At 44.0% G+C, this 14,595-nt stretch overlaps 1 protein-coding gene across 1 annotated transcript in view; it reads right to left on the reverse strand.

Annotated features, from left to right (window-relative positions):
• Nucleotides 1–14,595, reverse strand: part of PLXNC1 (plexin C1) — a gene marked incomplete at its 5' end in the record, with an annotated part of 149,276 nt that overhangs the window by 6,663 nt on the left and 128,018 nt on the right. The window contains 5 exons of the mRNA XM_012814153.2: nucleotides 890–1,037; nucleotides 2,746–2,909; nucleotides 4,089–4,196; nucleotides 4,294–4,325; nucleotides 6,047–6,101. Of these exons, the coding sequence (XP_012669607.1) occupies nucleotides 890–1,037; nucleotides 2,746–2,909; nucleotides 4,089–4,196; nucleotides 4,294–4,325; nucleotides 6,047–6,101 (507 nt within the window). The remainder of the gene's footprint in view (nucleotides 1–889; nucleotides 1,038–2,745; nucleotides 2,910–4,088; nucleotides 4,197–4,293; nucleotides 4,326–6,046; nucleotides 6,102–14,595) is intronic.

Consider the following 14,595-nt stretch of genomic DNA (forward strand, 5'->3'; position numbering starts at 1 on the left):
TTTTTTTTTTTTTTGTAGAGACGGGGTCTCACTTTTTGCTCAAGTTGGTCTCAAAGTTGTGAGCTCAAGCAATCCACCTGCCTGGGCCTCCCAGAGTGCTCGGATTACAGGTGTGTGCCACCTCGCCCGGCCTCACTTTCTTTTTTTTATAAGATCTGAGTTTCACTCTGTTACCTGGCTAGAGTGCCATCGCTTCAGCCGAGCTCACACTAACCTCAAATTCCTGGGCTCAAGCTATCCTCCTGCCTTAGCCTCATAAGTAGCTGGAACTATAGGTGCCTGCCACCATGCCCTAATGTTTCTATTTTTAGTAGACACAGGAATCTCACTTTCCTCAGGCTGGTCTCAAATTCCTGACCTTGCCTCGGCCTCTCAGAGTGCTAAGATTGCAGGCATAAGCCACTGCCCCTGGCTACTTGTTTTTTTTTTTTTAAGATGTGGGAGTCTGGTTTTTATCCAGGCTAGAGTACAGTGGTATGATCATAGCTCACTGCAACCTTGAACTGCGGGCTCAAGTGACCCTCCTGCCTCAACCTCTGGAGTAGCTGGGACTATAGGTACATTACCTGGCTAAATTAAAAAAAATTTTTTTTTAGAAATGGAGTCTTGTTATGTTGCCCAGACGGGTCTTGAACTCCTGACCTCAAGCAATCCTTCCACTTCACTCAGCTTCCCAAAGTGCCAGATGATAGGCATGAGCCACCATCCTCAGCTGTTTCCACTTTTCAAAAATAAGGTGGATTTTAAAGAAAAGCAAATTTACAGTGACCCTCATTTACTATTTCTTTTTGACTTGCACTTTAGACCACTTGTTTATTATTTGAATGTTTATAAGAAAGTGCATGGGACTGAAAAAGGACAGAGAAGAAATACATGAGCTGAGCCTTACCTTCCCTAGTTGCTGCTCTGTGAGAGAAAACGCGTCCATGAACGCCTGGGCAATCACTGACAAACAACCGTCTATGTGTGGGGTCTTCTTAATGTCAAAGACAAACTGAGGGTTCTTCAGGATGTTTACCCAGAAGCGAAGAGGAAGGCTGTTCAGAGAGAGAATAATCTCTTTTCAAATAGGGCCATTCATGAAGCCAATGGTCTGTTTATCTCAGTTTGTAACCGGGTGGTTTTGTCCTTGTTATTGAAGTATATGAGTCCTCTCAGCCAAACATACCAACTCACAGATGGCAGGCAGCTTCACTCAGAATAGAAAGGGTTAAACCGACATTCTAAAGGAAGGCAGGCTAGAGGAGAAGGTAACAGTGAGAACATTCAGATCTTCAGCACCCTTCTAAGTGGGACCTCCTGTTCTAAGCCACCACCATCTTTCACCTGGATTATTAGTTTATTCTCACACAACTAACAGTGATCCTCTTAACACAGAAGCAGACCATGTTTCTCTGTCTCTGCTCCGGCCTCTCTGAGGCTCTCCATCTCCTGGATAACACCCAGCTGATCTGGCCCTCCGCCCTCCTCTCCCCTCTGCCTTCCTGAAACTCCCCTGCCCCAGGGAATCTCATGGTTTATGCCCTCTCCTCTTTCAAGATGTGACTCAAATTGTCTTATCTCTGTGAGGCTTTCTCTGACTACCCTGCACAGACACTCTCCTTCTCCCCCACTTTCTCCACTGCACTTACCCCAATTTACATATTTCATTTATTGTCTGTCTCCACCTATTAGGTGCAAACTCTGTGAGAACATGGATTTCCATCTGTTTTGTTTGTTAGTATCTTTTCAGTACCTAATAGTGCTTGGCACATAGTAGGTGCTCAGATTTGAATATGAACTTGGAAATGATTCCAAGTCCTTCCATCATCTCCTTTCCAAGTCTGGCCTACTTATTACCTCCACTGGTGGCTGCTGGGTTTCTAGTAGCTTCATAGTCCTGGCCGTTGCCCCTGCTCAGATGCCACTTCTGGGTGGCTTGTGGCTCCCAAGCTTGGATGGGAGTAGTGGGACTGGGGATAAGAGACTACAATATGGGAAAAGAGTGAGCCAGAAAGGAGAGCTGGGACAAACCTGGATTAAATGGGACAAGATTAGACCTAGATTCTGGAACTTTAACTTTTAATACTCATGTGAAGTGGTTTGGCTGACCCCATCAGAAGGCCTTGAGCTCACACAGGGAAGTCCTATTCCTCATAATTCTGATACTCAGCTTATGCACAAAGTATTTTAAATAGAGGTAATGAACTATGTTTCTTTATTGAGGGAACATTTAGAATAAATCTGGATGCCTTGCCTGGGCTTAAGGTTAAATGCTAAAATATAAAACAAAGCACAATACAAACCTCTGACCAGTTCTCATGGTATCTGAGAACTGTATTTAATAAAATAATAAAGGCAAAAATTCCTGTACAGACCCAGAGTACAGACAGATAGCTTGGAAATTACAAAGTAACTATTTTAGGGACAATTAAAAGACTCCTCTCTAATGGTACAATAAAACCAAGAAGCAATTTCTTATCCTTTGCTGTTCAAACTAAACTTATTTTAAACAAAGTCTTTTTTGTTCATTAAAGATAACAGTTTGTTTATTTTAGCCTAAAGAATAGAATTCTCAGCATAGGAATGGTTTCATTTACTCTTTAAAAATAGTAACAGAGCAAGAAACTACTTTGACATGATAGCTTACCAAGGACAAAGATTCTGATATAGGGATAAATGAGCCCTTCTGTAACAATCTGCGCCCTCCTTTTATTGTATACGCTGTTCCAGATTCTTAAAAACAGTAATCACCTACATTCCCACCTGTTTGTTTTCCAAATATGTACGACATCAGGATCTGTGATTTTTTTGTTCTCAGCCTGGGCATCCAAAAAGTCAAAGAAGTATTTTATAGCAAATGGGGCTCTGCTGTTGGGTAAACTCCAAATGCTTCTAAAAAGTTTTTCAAGCACAGAGTGAATCGCCACCTGAAAGATAAAGATTTGGAAGATTAAAAAATGTGGTGGTTGTAAAAACATAGAAAAACAAATCTAAGTGCAAAAACAGAAAAACAAGCTGAAGAGAAAAATGTAAAATTGTCATAAATGAGGCCAGTACTCACAGTATGGGACATAAGTCCTGAAAACCCATGCCCTGGTTTAGATTTGGTTCATAAGTTTCTTGCTGATAACATTGTTTAGTCAAGGGAGGATATCTTAGAAATCTCCAGCAGTCAAAATGTCAGTTGTAGGGCTGCATACATAAACCAAGAAGCCACGGATGTTTGGCTTTTATTAGTTATGTTCAGCCTGGAAAAACTCAGGCCATGCTGCTCTGCTTCCAGAATCTTTCCTGTTGCGTGTTTTTCCATCATAGGGTTTTACTGTGTACTTTCCAAAGCATTTGAGTATTTTTCAAAAACCAAATAGGCTGAGCTCTGTGGGACAGCTGAGAAAATCAAGAGGCTTGGACTGTCCTCTGCCCACTAAACAAATCTCCTAAGCTCTAAGCAGATTCTTTGTTATAATCTGAAGAAGCTTGCCCATCAAGTTACCAGGGCCAAGGGTAGATAATAGCATTTATATTGCTAGTCATTTCAGACAGCGAGAGAGAAAAAATCACCACAGACTCGTGTTAATTCCACTAAAAGCCAGATAAAGTAAAATTTGCTCCTGATTTGGTATTCCACTGGCTTTCACATCTGACATTTTTATATGTGACCAGAATTCTTAATTTTAAAATGGAAAAAAAAAACCAGTTAAGATTTACTAGGTTTATCGTCACTGACCCTCCCCACCCCCTTCATTTTATTTGCAATTCAAAGAGGGAGTTTTATTGCTCATCTATAATAATGAATAAACAAAAAGGAATAATTTCCCTGTCAAGCTAAAAAAATAACATGATGAAATGGTGGGTAAAGGGACTTGGAACAGTATTAAATCCCTGATTGAAGATATTACAGTAGAAATTTGTAAAGTGCTGTTATCTTTGCAGATTATATAAAGAAGAAGAAGGGGGTAGGAAGTATTTACAATTGAAACTTTCATTTTGCTTTGCTAGAAGGCACCAGGGATTTGTAACATTTTCACACTTCAGTGGAAATTAAGTCAAACACATCATACACCCCCAAGGTAGCCGTAAAAGCGCTCCCAGAACAGTAAGTGTACCTTGGTCGACAGCAGCTTTGTCAGATACATTTCTTTTACTTTGAACTTGTGCTTCCCTCGATGTCTCTTTCCTTGCACATCTTGGAATGCTTCCGAATCTGGTAAAATCTGAGAGGCAGACAGAGGAGAAGCGTTACCCAAGGAGACCATTCGTGCTACGGAAGGCATGCAATTCAGCGGTGAGTGCAAGAAAGCCTGAACTCACCAAATGGCAGTGGTCATCAGAGTATTCCACATCTGAAGGCCAGAGAAAGAGGGAGAGAAAACAGTCCATTAAAAAAACAACCACGGGCTAATTGGCCTTCTCATAAAAAGCCCCATTTGTGCTATAAACCGTGGAGGAGGTTACTTGAGCTCTTCATAGCTACATTTTTCTCCCTGCTGCATCCTAAGAACAGTGTAGATGGGATGGGCTGGGGGTTGGAATGGGAAGCAGGTTCCCTATCCCTGGAGGTGTTAAAACAGAGTCTGAATGACTTGTTGCTGGAGATGGATGGGTAGGAGAGACCCAGTCTGACTCATTTAACATGGATACCTGGAGTCACCTGGTTCACAGCAGTCAGAGAGACCTAGTTCCTGCCCTGATAGAATTTACATTCTAGCCAATGAGACATCAGACTACTTATTACACAAGTAATTACTTAATTACAACTATGATGAGGATGATGAAGAATAAAATGCTAAGGAAGTATCTTAACAGGAGACCAACTCTAGTCTGGGAGTTTTCTTTGAGGAAGGAATGTTTAGGCTGAATGTAAATGGACAGGCCCATCAAAAGGCCCCAATCTTTGAAGCCTAAAACGCAGCTCTTCTACTTTTTTCAACACAAGAACATCCCCTTTTTGCCAGCCTTGATAGCTGCTGTCTGCCAGATAGAGGGTGGGGGCTCCCCAAAGAAGTGTCCTAAAGCCTACCAAGTTATCCCATCTGTAGAACCAGGAGCCGTGCACTGCCTGCTTGCACTGATCAGGTGCTGGGACCCACCCTGCTCCTTCTAAAGGTGGGACCAGGAAGTTCTACATCTGTGTGAGAGGGATTTTATTTTATTTATTTTATTTATTTATTTTTTTGAGACAGAGCCTCAAGCTATCCCCCTGGGTAGAGTGCTGTGGCATCATAGTTCACAGCAACCTCCAACTCCTGGGCTCAAGTGAGTCTCCTGCCTCAGCCTCCCAAGTAGCTGGGACCACAGGCACCTGCCACAATGCCTATCTATTTTTTGGTTGAAGCCATTGTTGTTCTGGTGGGCCCAGGCTGGATTTGAACCCGCCACCTTAGGTGTATGTAGCTGGTGTCTTAGTCACTTGAGCCACAGGCGCCGAGCCGTGACAGGGATTTTAAATCCCCAGGTCCTGTTCCAGGTTTGTCTCCAGAGAAATTATATCCCAGGCAGGACAGTCAGTTCTCAGCTCTCAGAATGTTCTGGGCCTCCTCTCACACACTTCTCCCGCCCAGAGGCTATCAGGGAGCTAGAGATGTCTCTGGAGAGGGACCTACTGACACCATAAAAGCTCCCTCTTTGGTCTCTCCACTTTCTGGGAATTTCACACATGTTAATCACAGGAGGCTTGGGCTTTCTAAGTGGATTATCTTGTTTACTCAGCCCTAGTGGGGCTGTGTGATTATCTGCAATCTTCCCTTCCCGCTTGCCAGGGGATCTCCTGGGTCAGCCCCATCCTACAACCAACTGGAAAGAGGCTGTGAGGCTCAGGGCTGCCAAGACGGCAACTTCCTCAGTGCCGGGCAGTCTGGGCCAACCATTTATAGTTTCCTTTCCTCTTTCTTACCACAGCTCACATTCTTAGGACTAGGAACACATCGAAATGGCTTTTCTCAGCTTTCAGGGAATTACACAGCAACAACTCAATCTCACCTTCGTGATAATTCATGTCAGAGAGGCAAAGGCAATACCTCAAAGCTGGGCGAGAACAAAAGGTTAACAATATTATGTCGGTTACCTGACGTAAAATTTGCTATCTTCTTAAAGACTTTTATAGTGGATCCATTTGATATCTGAAACCAAAGATAAAAAATATATGAGTTTTCAAAATTTAATGTATTTCTCAACTTCACCCAGGAATTAGATGGCTGGATGGATTTTACACACTCTCACTTATTAAATCAAATATTTAATAAGAATTACTAGGTTCTGGGCACTGTGCTGGAGGCTGGGACCATAAAGATAAGCAAGACACTGTCTCTGCCCTCCAGGGACTTGTGGTCCTGTGAAGGAGGCAGATGAGGGCGTGAGTACAGTGAGGGCTGTGCTCAGAAAGTAGAGGCCAGGACCATGTGGGACAGGGGTAAGGTGGGCCAGCCTGGGAAGACCAAGGCCCAAGCCATGTTAGAACACTCCCCAGCCTCTCAAGAGGTCAAGGGAAGCCCAGTCTAGTTTCATTCTTGTGCACTGCATCCCCTCCAAATCAACAAATTGAAATCTTTCTTAATCCCATTGTGATGGTATTAGGAGGCAGGCAGGGCCTTAGGAAGGTGATTAGGTCAAAAGGGTGGAGCCCTCCTGATGAGAAGAACAGTGACCATATAAGGAGAGACACCAGAGCTTGCAGGTTCTCTTGGCTTTCTACCATGTGAGGGAACAAGGAGGCGGCCCTCTGCAAGCCAGGAAGAGAGTCCTCACCAGACACTGAACTACAAGTACTTTGCCCTGACCTTGGACTTACGCCTCCCGAACTCAGAAATAAATGTTTGTGGTTTAAATGAGCCAATCAATAGTATTCTGTTATAGTAGCCACAGCTGACTAAGCCACTGGTCTACTGAGAAATGAAGAAATGCTGAGAAAGGTTTTCAACACTCATGGTATATAAAGCCAGCATCTACCCTGGGACACAGCATTTTCACATCTAGGGCTACACTCAGCAGAAATCAGTACAAGTTCTAAGAGCAAACTATTTGTAATTGCCCTGTACTGGAAACATCCAGAATATCCATCAGCGTTAGAATGAATAACTTGGGGTGCATTTATTCAACAGATTATAAAACCATGAGAATGAGCAAACTACTGTTACACGCCACATGGGTGACTCTTAACAATTCTAATGTTCAGCAAAAGAAGCCTGACACAAAGGAAAAGTGCACTGAACCATTTACATAAAGCTGCCAAACCCCAAAGAATCAAAAACATCATTTCTATGTCAGACATTGAGAGAAGAGAAGTAATCAGGAAGGCGAGGAGGAGGTGCCCATCTCCTGACCCGGGTGGTAGTTACGGGATGTGTGCACTTTGCGATCATTCCTCCTGTAGGACACTTACGGTTTGCTCTCCTTTCTGTTTGAGCATTCCTTTTTTTTTTTTTTTTTTGAGACAGAGTCTAATTACGTCACCTTCAGTAGAGTGCTGTGCCATTAACAGCTCATAGCAACCTCAAACTCTTGGGCTTAAGCGATTCTCTTGCCTCAGCCTCCCAAGTAGCTGGGACTACAGGCGCCCGGCTATGTTTTGTTGCAGTTGTTGTTGTTGTTTAGCAGGCCCAGGCCGGATTGGAACCCATCAGCCTTGATGTATGTGGCCGGCACACTACTCACTGAGCTATAGGCACTGAGGCTGTTTGAGCATTCTTAATCTACAAATACAAAATCTGAAATGCTTCCAAACCTGAAACTTTATGATTACTGATATGACGCCACAAGTGGAAAATTCTATACCGGTAACCTCATGTCTTGGGGTCACTGTCAAAACTTCGTTTTATGCACAAAACTAAAAATATTGCATGAAATTACCTTCAGGTTATATGTGTAAGGTATACATGAAACATAAATGAATTTTTTTTTAGACAGAGTCTCACTCTGTCACCTTGGGTGGAGTGCTATAGCATCATCGCTCACAGCAACCTCAAAACTCTTGAGCTCAAGTGATCCTCTTGCCTTGACCTCTGGAGTAGCTGGAACTATAGGCACCTGCCACAACACCTGGCTAATTTTTAGAGGCCGGGTCTCACTCTTGCTCAGGCTGATCTCAAATGCCTGAGCTCAAGCAATCTACCTGCCTCGGTCTCCCAGAGTGCTAGGATTACAGGCATGAGAGCCTGGCCTCATAAATGAATTTTTTTTAAACATAAACGAATTTCGTGTTTAAACTTGGGTGCCCTCCCCAAGATACCTCATTATATATGTGTAAATATTCCAAAATCCAAAATGTGAAATACTTCTGGTCCCACACATTTTTGGAAAGGTATACTCAACCTGCAATATTTTAAAAAAATTTGTAAAATCATAAAAATTGCATATATGTTTTAATAAAAATTTTGAAACTTAAGTATAACATACAGAAGAATGCTTCACTTTTGCTGATATGGAATGTACAGCTATTACTATATATTAGTTCATTATATAAATATACTACAAAATAGCCATACAATAGAAAGAAAGAATTATTAATACATGCATAGAAGAACTTCAAAAAAGTTAAGTGAAAGAAGCCAGCCACAAAAGACCGCATGTTATACAATCCCATGTATATGGAATGTGAAGAAAAGGCAAGTTTACACAGATTAGATCGCATAGTACTAGTTGCCTAAAGCAGAGGTGGAGGAAATAAGGAGCGACTGATAAGGAGTACAAGGATTCAAAGGTGATGAAAAGTTTCTAAAATTAGATTGTGGCAATGGTTGTGCAATTCTATAAATAGACCCCAAACCACTGAACTGTACATTTTAAACAGGTGGGTATACAAATCATCTCTCCGCTGTTAAAAATTGTCATAGATTTTAAACGTACACATTCATAAACACTGACATGCTAATGCAATGCCTGTGTATACAGTGCCTCTTTTGGAGTTAAAGTCAAGAGTGCTCATCTGAGGCCTTTTGGGAATAGGAAACCCAGGTCTTGGTCCTGCAGTGCGGGTGGGGGTTGGGGGGCACCTGCTGGGCCCTGGCCAATAAGCAGGTGAGGTGCTTTTCAGACAGTACGGCACACAGGTGCTAAGATGCAGAGGGCAGGCCAGGCTCCTGGCAAGCAGTACATCATTCTCTGGGAGGGCCTGGTCTACAAAATTATAAGACCAAGGAGGCAGGTCAGAGATGCACAAACCCCCAGGCCTCTATTCTGAACCTGTAGCTAGAGCAGTGATTTGCAACCAGTGTGCTTGAGAGGATCTTAGGTACACTGGGAAAGTTTTTAACGGTCATTAATTATTTTCAAAATCAGTTCAAACTATAGTAAGTATATTCTTTTTTTTTTTTGATCAACATAATTTAAGTGCGCCAGGGAAATTTAACTACAGGTTCAAGTGTGTCCTGAGATTTAAAAACAGTTGAAGAACACTGGGCTAGATAGAGGATTAAACCTGTCATTTCTGATCCTTATCAGATAAAGTGATTTTGCCTTCCACTCTAAAGCTCCGAGGCTGTTCTGAATTCCAGTATTAATTTGGACCAGGTCTTCTCTAGTTTGGAAAAACGTAGAAACAGAATTTTTCTCTTCCGGCCTGCTGCACATTGGTTATCAGAATGTACGCGTAAACCTGCCTAGGAAGTACCAAAAGATTAAAACCCAATCTCTCCTTCAGGTTACACTGCAAGCGGCCCTCAAACACAGCTATCCGGCCACCTGTGTCCAGCCACCCACTAAGTGTAGGCCAGAGGCCTCCAACTGCTGGTGTTGGTAACATCTTGGAGGGGAAGGGTGGCTGGGGCCATCGGGCCTGTGCAAAGGTCTCTGGGGAGGATTCTTAACTGGTATTGAGCTCTTCCGCTCTGCCATTATTACCTAACATCCTCTCCTTTCCCCCTTGAGCCATTCATTGTTTTCTGGCTGATTTTCCACTTCTCCTCCATATCTGATGCAATTAAAGTAAATGCTCTGTGCAGGCACCCCCTTAGCAATACTCAGACTCGGAGTTTATGAGAAGGTTTGAACATAGTTACAAAATTCCTCCCCATGAAGGGCTGGATGTGCTCTGTTTCTAAGCCAATAAATATCTTTTTATAAAAGGAAGCTGGTGATTCATTCTGGGTAATTGTCAAAGAATGAATCCCAAATGGATCCCGTGGAGTGTTGAGCCAATAGTCTGCTACTGTCAGACGCTTTGTTTTGCCAAAAGTGAGCACACTTACTCTATAATCACAAACACCGCGGATGGGCCTTCCGATAAGCAGCACTGCCAAAAGTTCAAATGTCTTTTCAAGAGCTGGCACGGACTCACGGCTGGCACTGTGCTCAGGCATTAAGATAGCACAGACGCTGCTTGTACCAAGGAAATTTTACTCTGAAATTATCTCCTGAGAGCAAGTGTAAAAGCATTTTATTAGGATGAGGTGTGCGTGCATGTGTGTGTGTATGAGTGTGTAGGTGTTTGAGTGTATTTCTAACTTTCACAGCTGCTCTGGGCAAGAACATTTCCCCCAGGTGACATCTTAACACTATTATAAAGACAGAAAAATAGTTTATTTACAGATGTTTGTGAGAGGAAAAGGTTTCTGTTTTCCACAAGTCAGCGGCTGCCGAGGTAAGGACAGAAAGGCCTTTCTGGAAAGTGCCATGGAATCCAAAGTGTTAAGGAGATGATGTTGTTTGTTTCCATCTGAGGAGCTCCTAATGCTTTTCTAACAGTGACTCATTAATCGTCCCTACTCCTGTGAGGCAAGGAGAGCGTCCTCTGGGCCCCTACTTTAGGGATGAAAACCAAATTAAATCAAAGAAAGATTAATGTCACTGGATGGATCTATGGCAGGAATGTTTCTCCGGCCCAGAGCAGAACTGGTACACATGGCAACTTCAAATTAAATTCCTTCCGGTCTCACTGCGTTCCAGGTTTTGATGAGACAACAGGCTATTCCCCTCCAATGATGGCCAGCCCATGTAGCAGGCAGCAGAGGGGACTGAAGACTTTCCCCCCCATCATCAGAAATAGGGATTGTGAGCACTCGGGGACAAACAGACCCATTTCAATAATTTAAAGTCCTCACATAAACAGGGACTACACAAAGCTCTCGCAAGTGAAGGTAAGATTTCTTCATGGTAAGATACTGCCTGTACATCCTCACTTGGAGATAATTCCATAAAAATAGATTTTCTAAAAAAATAATAAGGCTGAACTTATGTTTAACCTTATCGAAACTGCCATTTTTATAGATAAAAACGGTCAACTATTGGTAATTTCATATGGCTCAACGTAAGAGAAATGCTGGAATTTTAGCTACAAATTTTATGGACAATTGTAAATATGTTCTGAATATCACAACACTTCTTTACTTAAAGAAAAAACTTGTTGTACCTTCAGTGAATCCCCGACAATAAAAAAAAAGAAAGAAAGAAAATACAATAATCAGAATGAATCACCGCATGGAAATCTTTCCTAGTATCTCACGCCTAAAAGTGCCTTTTCTGCTAAACCGGTATTATGTGAAAACAGAATGCTGTTCCACTAGCCATGTCCCCGCAGCCACCCTCCAAGGTTGTCTCTCCCTGAGCTCTCCTCACTGATGCCCCAAGGCTGGAAACAGATGAAAAAGAAATCTTTTTGCTCAGGGCCTGAGGGATAACTTGCTCAGTCCCTCTGCAAAGGGGGCTCAGGGCTCAGCAGAGCCTTCGGAAGGGGTCTCAGAAGATTCTCAGCAGGGGCCTCAAACCCAGGGCAGGGCTTAGGGGATTCTTGAAACTACAGCAAATGCTCTTAGGGCTCCCGCTTAGTCTTGTTTACTTGAAATTAACTCCCTCTGCGGACTATTAGAAATAACCCTGAACTTGTCTTTCTTCCTGAGGGAGTCAGGCCTCCAAGAGTGTGTGAAATTGGGAGCCCCAGCGCTCAGGGTGATTTGGATGGGCTGAAGTAGTCCGAGCTTGGATGCCTGGGAGAGGCCTCCTTTCTGATGAAGATAACTGTCATCTTCATGGACAGCTGGCTATAGAGAAGGTTAAAGGAGGATTAGAAGTAGGGAATCATTTTGATAAACTCACAGATGCGAGATTTATCACACGATTTGAAAATTACCCTTTTTAATGTTGACACCAGAGAATCTAACTACCAGGATTTCTCATAAATCGGGCTGGCTCTGATCAAGGTTACCCCTTGAACCCTGAGCACAGCTGCAGTCTCTACTGTGGTTCTTTTTTCATTGGCTTTCAGCCTTGGGGTGTCAGGGAGAGGAGCTGTGCAACCTTAGCTGAGTTTCTTAGCCCCCCTGGGTCTCAGAATGGGGGAGAAGGGATAGTATTCACCTCATGGAACCACGAAGAAAACCAAAGGAGTTGCTATTGGTGAAAGCCCCTAACTGCGCCCAGCTCACAAGCAGCCCCTCCTGCGTGTTGATAAATGAGTATCTACATTCGCTCTGCAAGAGACCTTCAGAGAGAGTCCAACCCCCTTATTAATATTTTAGTGTCACAGATGACACACACACCTGACCAGAAAGACTGCTGCCCTTTCCCAACAGACCTTGTGGGATGTTCCTAGGACCTTTAAAGGTCTTTTGAATAACCAATTAGGTATTAGTGACCACTTCTGCATTAGCACACATCTGGTACAAGCAACATAGTGGTTAAACATCTCTTCTGCCTCTCAAAATTCTGTAGGTTAAAACAAGAGGTGTGATCTGCAGAGAAAATTTCCTGTACACTCAACACCGTGCCACAGCTGTGACCGGCCCAGCAAAAGGTCACAGGGGTGCAGGTGAGAGGAAGAAAGCCTAGACCCCAGAGGGACCATCCACCACAGGCACATGAAGCAAGCACGCCCCCCCCTCCACCCCGCTGGACACACAGACTCCTGATGGCGTTGGCTCCAGAACACACACACTGTCCCCTCCATAGTAAATGCACATAGAGCAGCAGCCAGTTAAGGAAGCACTCGGGGAGGGTTTAATTATAGGGGAGAAACACTCCTCTGGCTTAATGTGTTTGTAAAGACAGCGGCACACTTAACCCCTTGTCTGCACAGGACAGAGAAGCTGGAGCAGAAATACGCCCTCCTCTATGTATATTTGATAGAAAATGGGGCTTAATAAAGGCACCTGCCTCAGAGGGCTGTCGTGCACCCTGATGGAGTTAACGAGTGTGAGCAGTGCTGGGCACTGGCTGCCATTGTCACCATCACAGAAAGCAATTGCAGCAATGCCAGGTTTGGCAAGGATGCCAGCAATAGGTGACGATGGGGCACGCGGCTGGCAGCGTGCGAAACTGGGGCCCGCATCTAATCCGTGAGATGCTGTATTTTTGCTGTGCCCTCACATCCCCTCTAGAAACCTGTTCTTCAGATAAACGGAGTAAGTCATCCAGAGACCAGCTACCCTCTCTCTGCCCTAAGGACAGACCAAGGCGAGAAGAAAAGGCCCACACTCCAGCAGCAGGGACTTTGTTTAGATAGTAGGAGGAACTGGCCGTCACTACACATTAACTGTAAAATCCAACTAATTTAGACTAATTGGAGGGAGGTGAGTCTGATTCACTTAGAACTCTGAGTTAGGCCCTATTTTTAAATGAAATATTTTTTTGCTTTCAAGCATATACAGTGACTCAAACTAGGGCACTTTAGGAAATGAATAAGAGTGATAATTAGCATCTTGTCTCTTTGGAGGGAAAAGCAAGTGCTCCAGGAGAAAATTTTTCTTTAAACGAAATGGCAAAAGGAAACCTCAGCCCAGCCCTGTCAAATTACTCCAAATTTTGAATCTGCGGAGGCGCGTGCTCCTACATCAAGTGTAGATTTAGGTGGCGGAGGGTGGTGCTGGGTGCTTTTCTCTCAGCGGTCTTTTAAAATGGGGCTTTTGAAATGGTCCAGGCCTGGAGAGCACCGCGCCCGATGACCTCCCTGGTTTCCTTCAAGCTCTCTGCGTTTATTTGCCTTACAGCTTAGCTTTTTAAAATAAGGAGAATCCTTTAAGCCCTCGTGTCCTAGTCTTGTCATTTATTACCACCATGCAGCAATGCCAGGGTATGAGGCCAATAAATCATTTGGATGGGAAGTGACTACAGGCCGGATTAATTTCATTATCATCCTTAAGCAGATAGGTGTCTAGCACGGCCGATGTCTCCAGTGAAGAGTGATGGTCTATCTCCTGACAGGCCGTTCCCTTGCCTTGCAGACAGCTGTGGTGGTTCTTCGTTTTTCTGGCTGGAGTGCCTGGTCCTGCCTTTCCCTATTAATGGCAGTGACTGACCACATCCCCTTCCCTTGGGGCCTACCCCACAATGCCCCGTGGTGGCCGAGGGGTGCCGAGAAGGGGTGTGGGAAAGACACAGCCAAGTGAGGCAGACATCCTAGCCAACAGCACCAAAGCAGGCCTATGAAGGTGCCAAGACGAGCTTGCCACCTAGACACGGGCACAGAAGGAGATGCCTGCACTCCAAACTGATGTGGTGATAAGCCACTCTCTGAGCACTTCCACCCAGAAGGTGGCACCCCCGACTCTGACCCAAGAGTACATGCTTTTAGAAAGTTTCCTGGGAATTATCCAAACTCCAGAAGCTAAGGACAACAGCTCCTGGCTAGATGATTCCAAGGTTGGAAAGTGAGCGACAGAACAGAGTAGGAGCAAGTTGTTAACCTGC

This window comes from Otolemur garnettii, unplaced genomic scaffold, assembly GCF_000181295.1.
Source record: "Otolemur garnettii isolate 467f Iridium unplaced genomic scaffold, OtoGar3 scaffold00007, whole genome shotgun sequence".
NCBI lineage: Eukaryota > Metazoa > Chordata > Mammalia > Primates > Galagidae > Otolemur > Otolemur garnettii.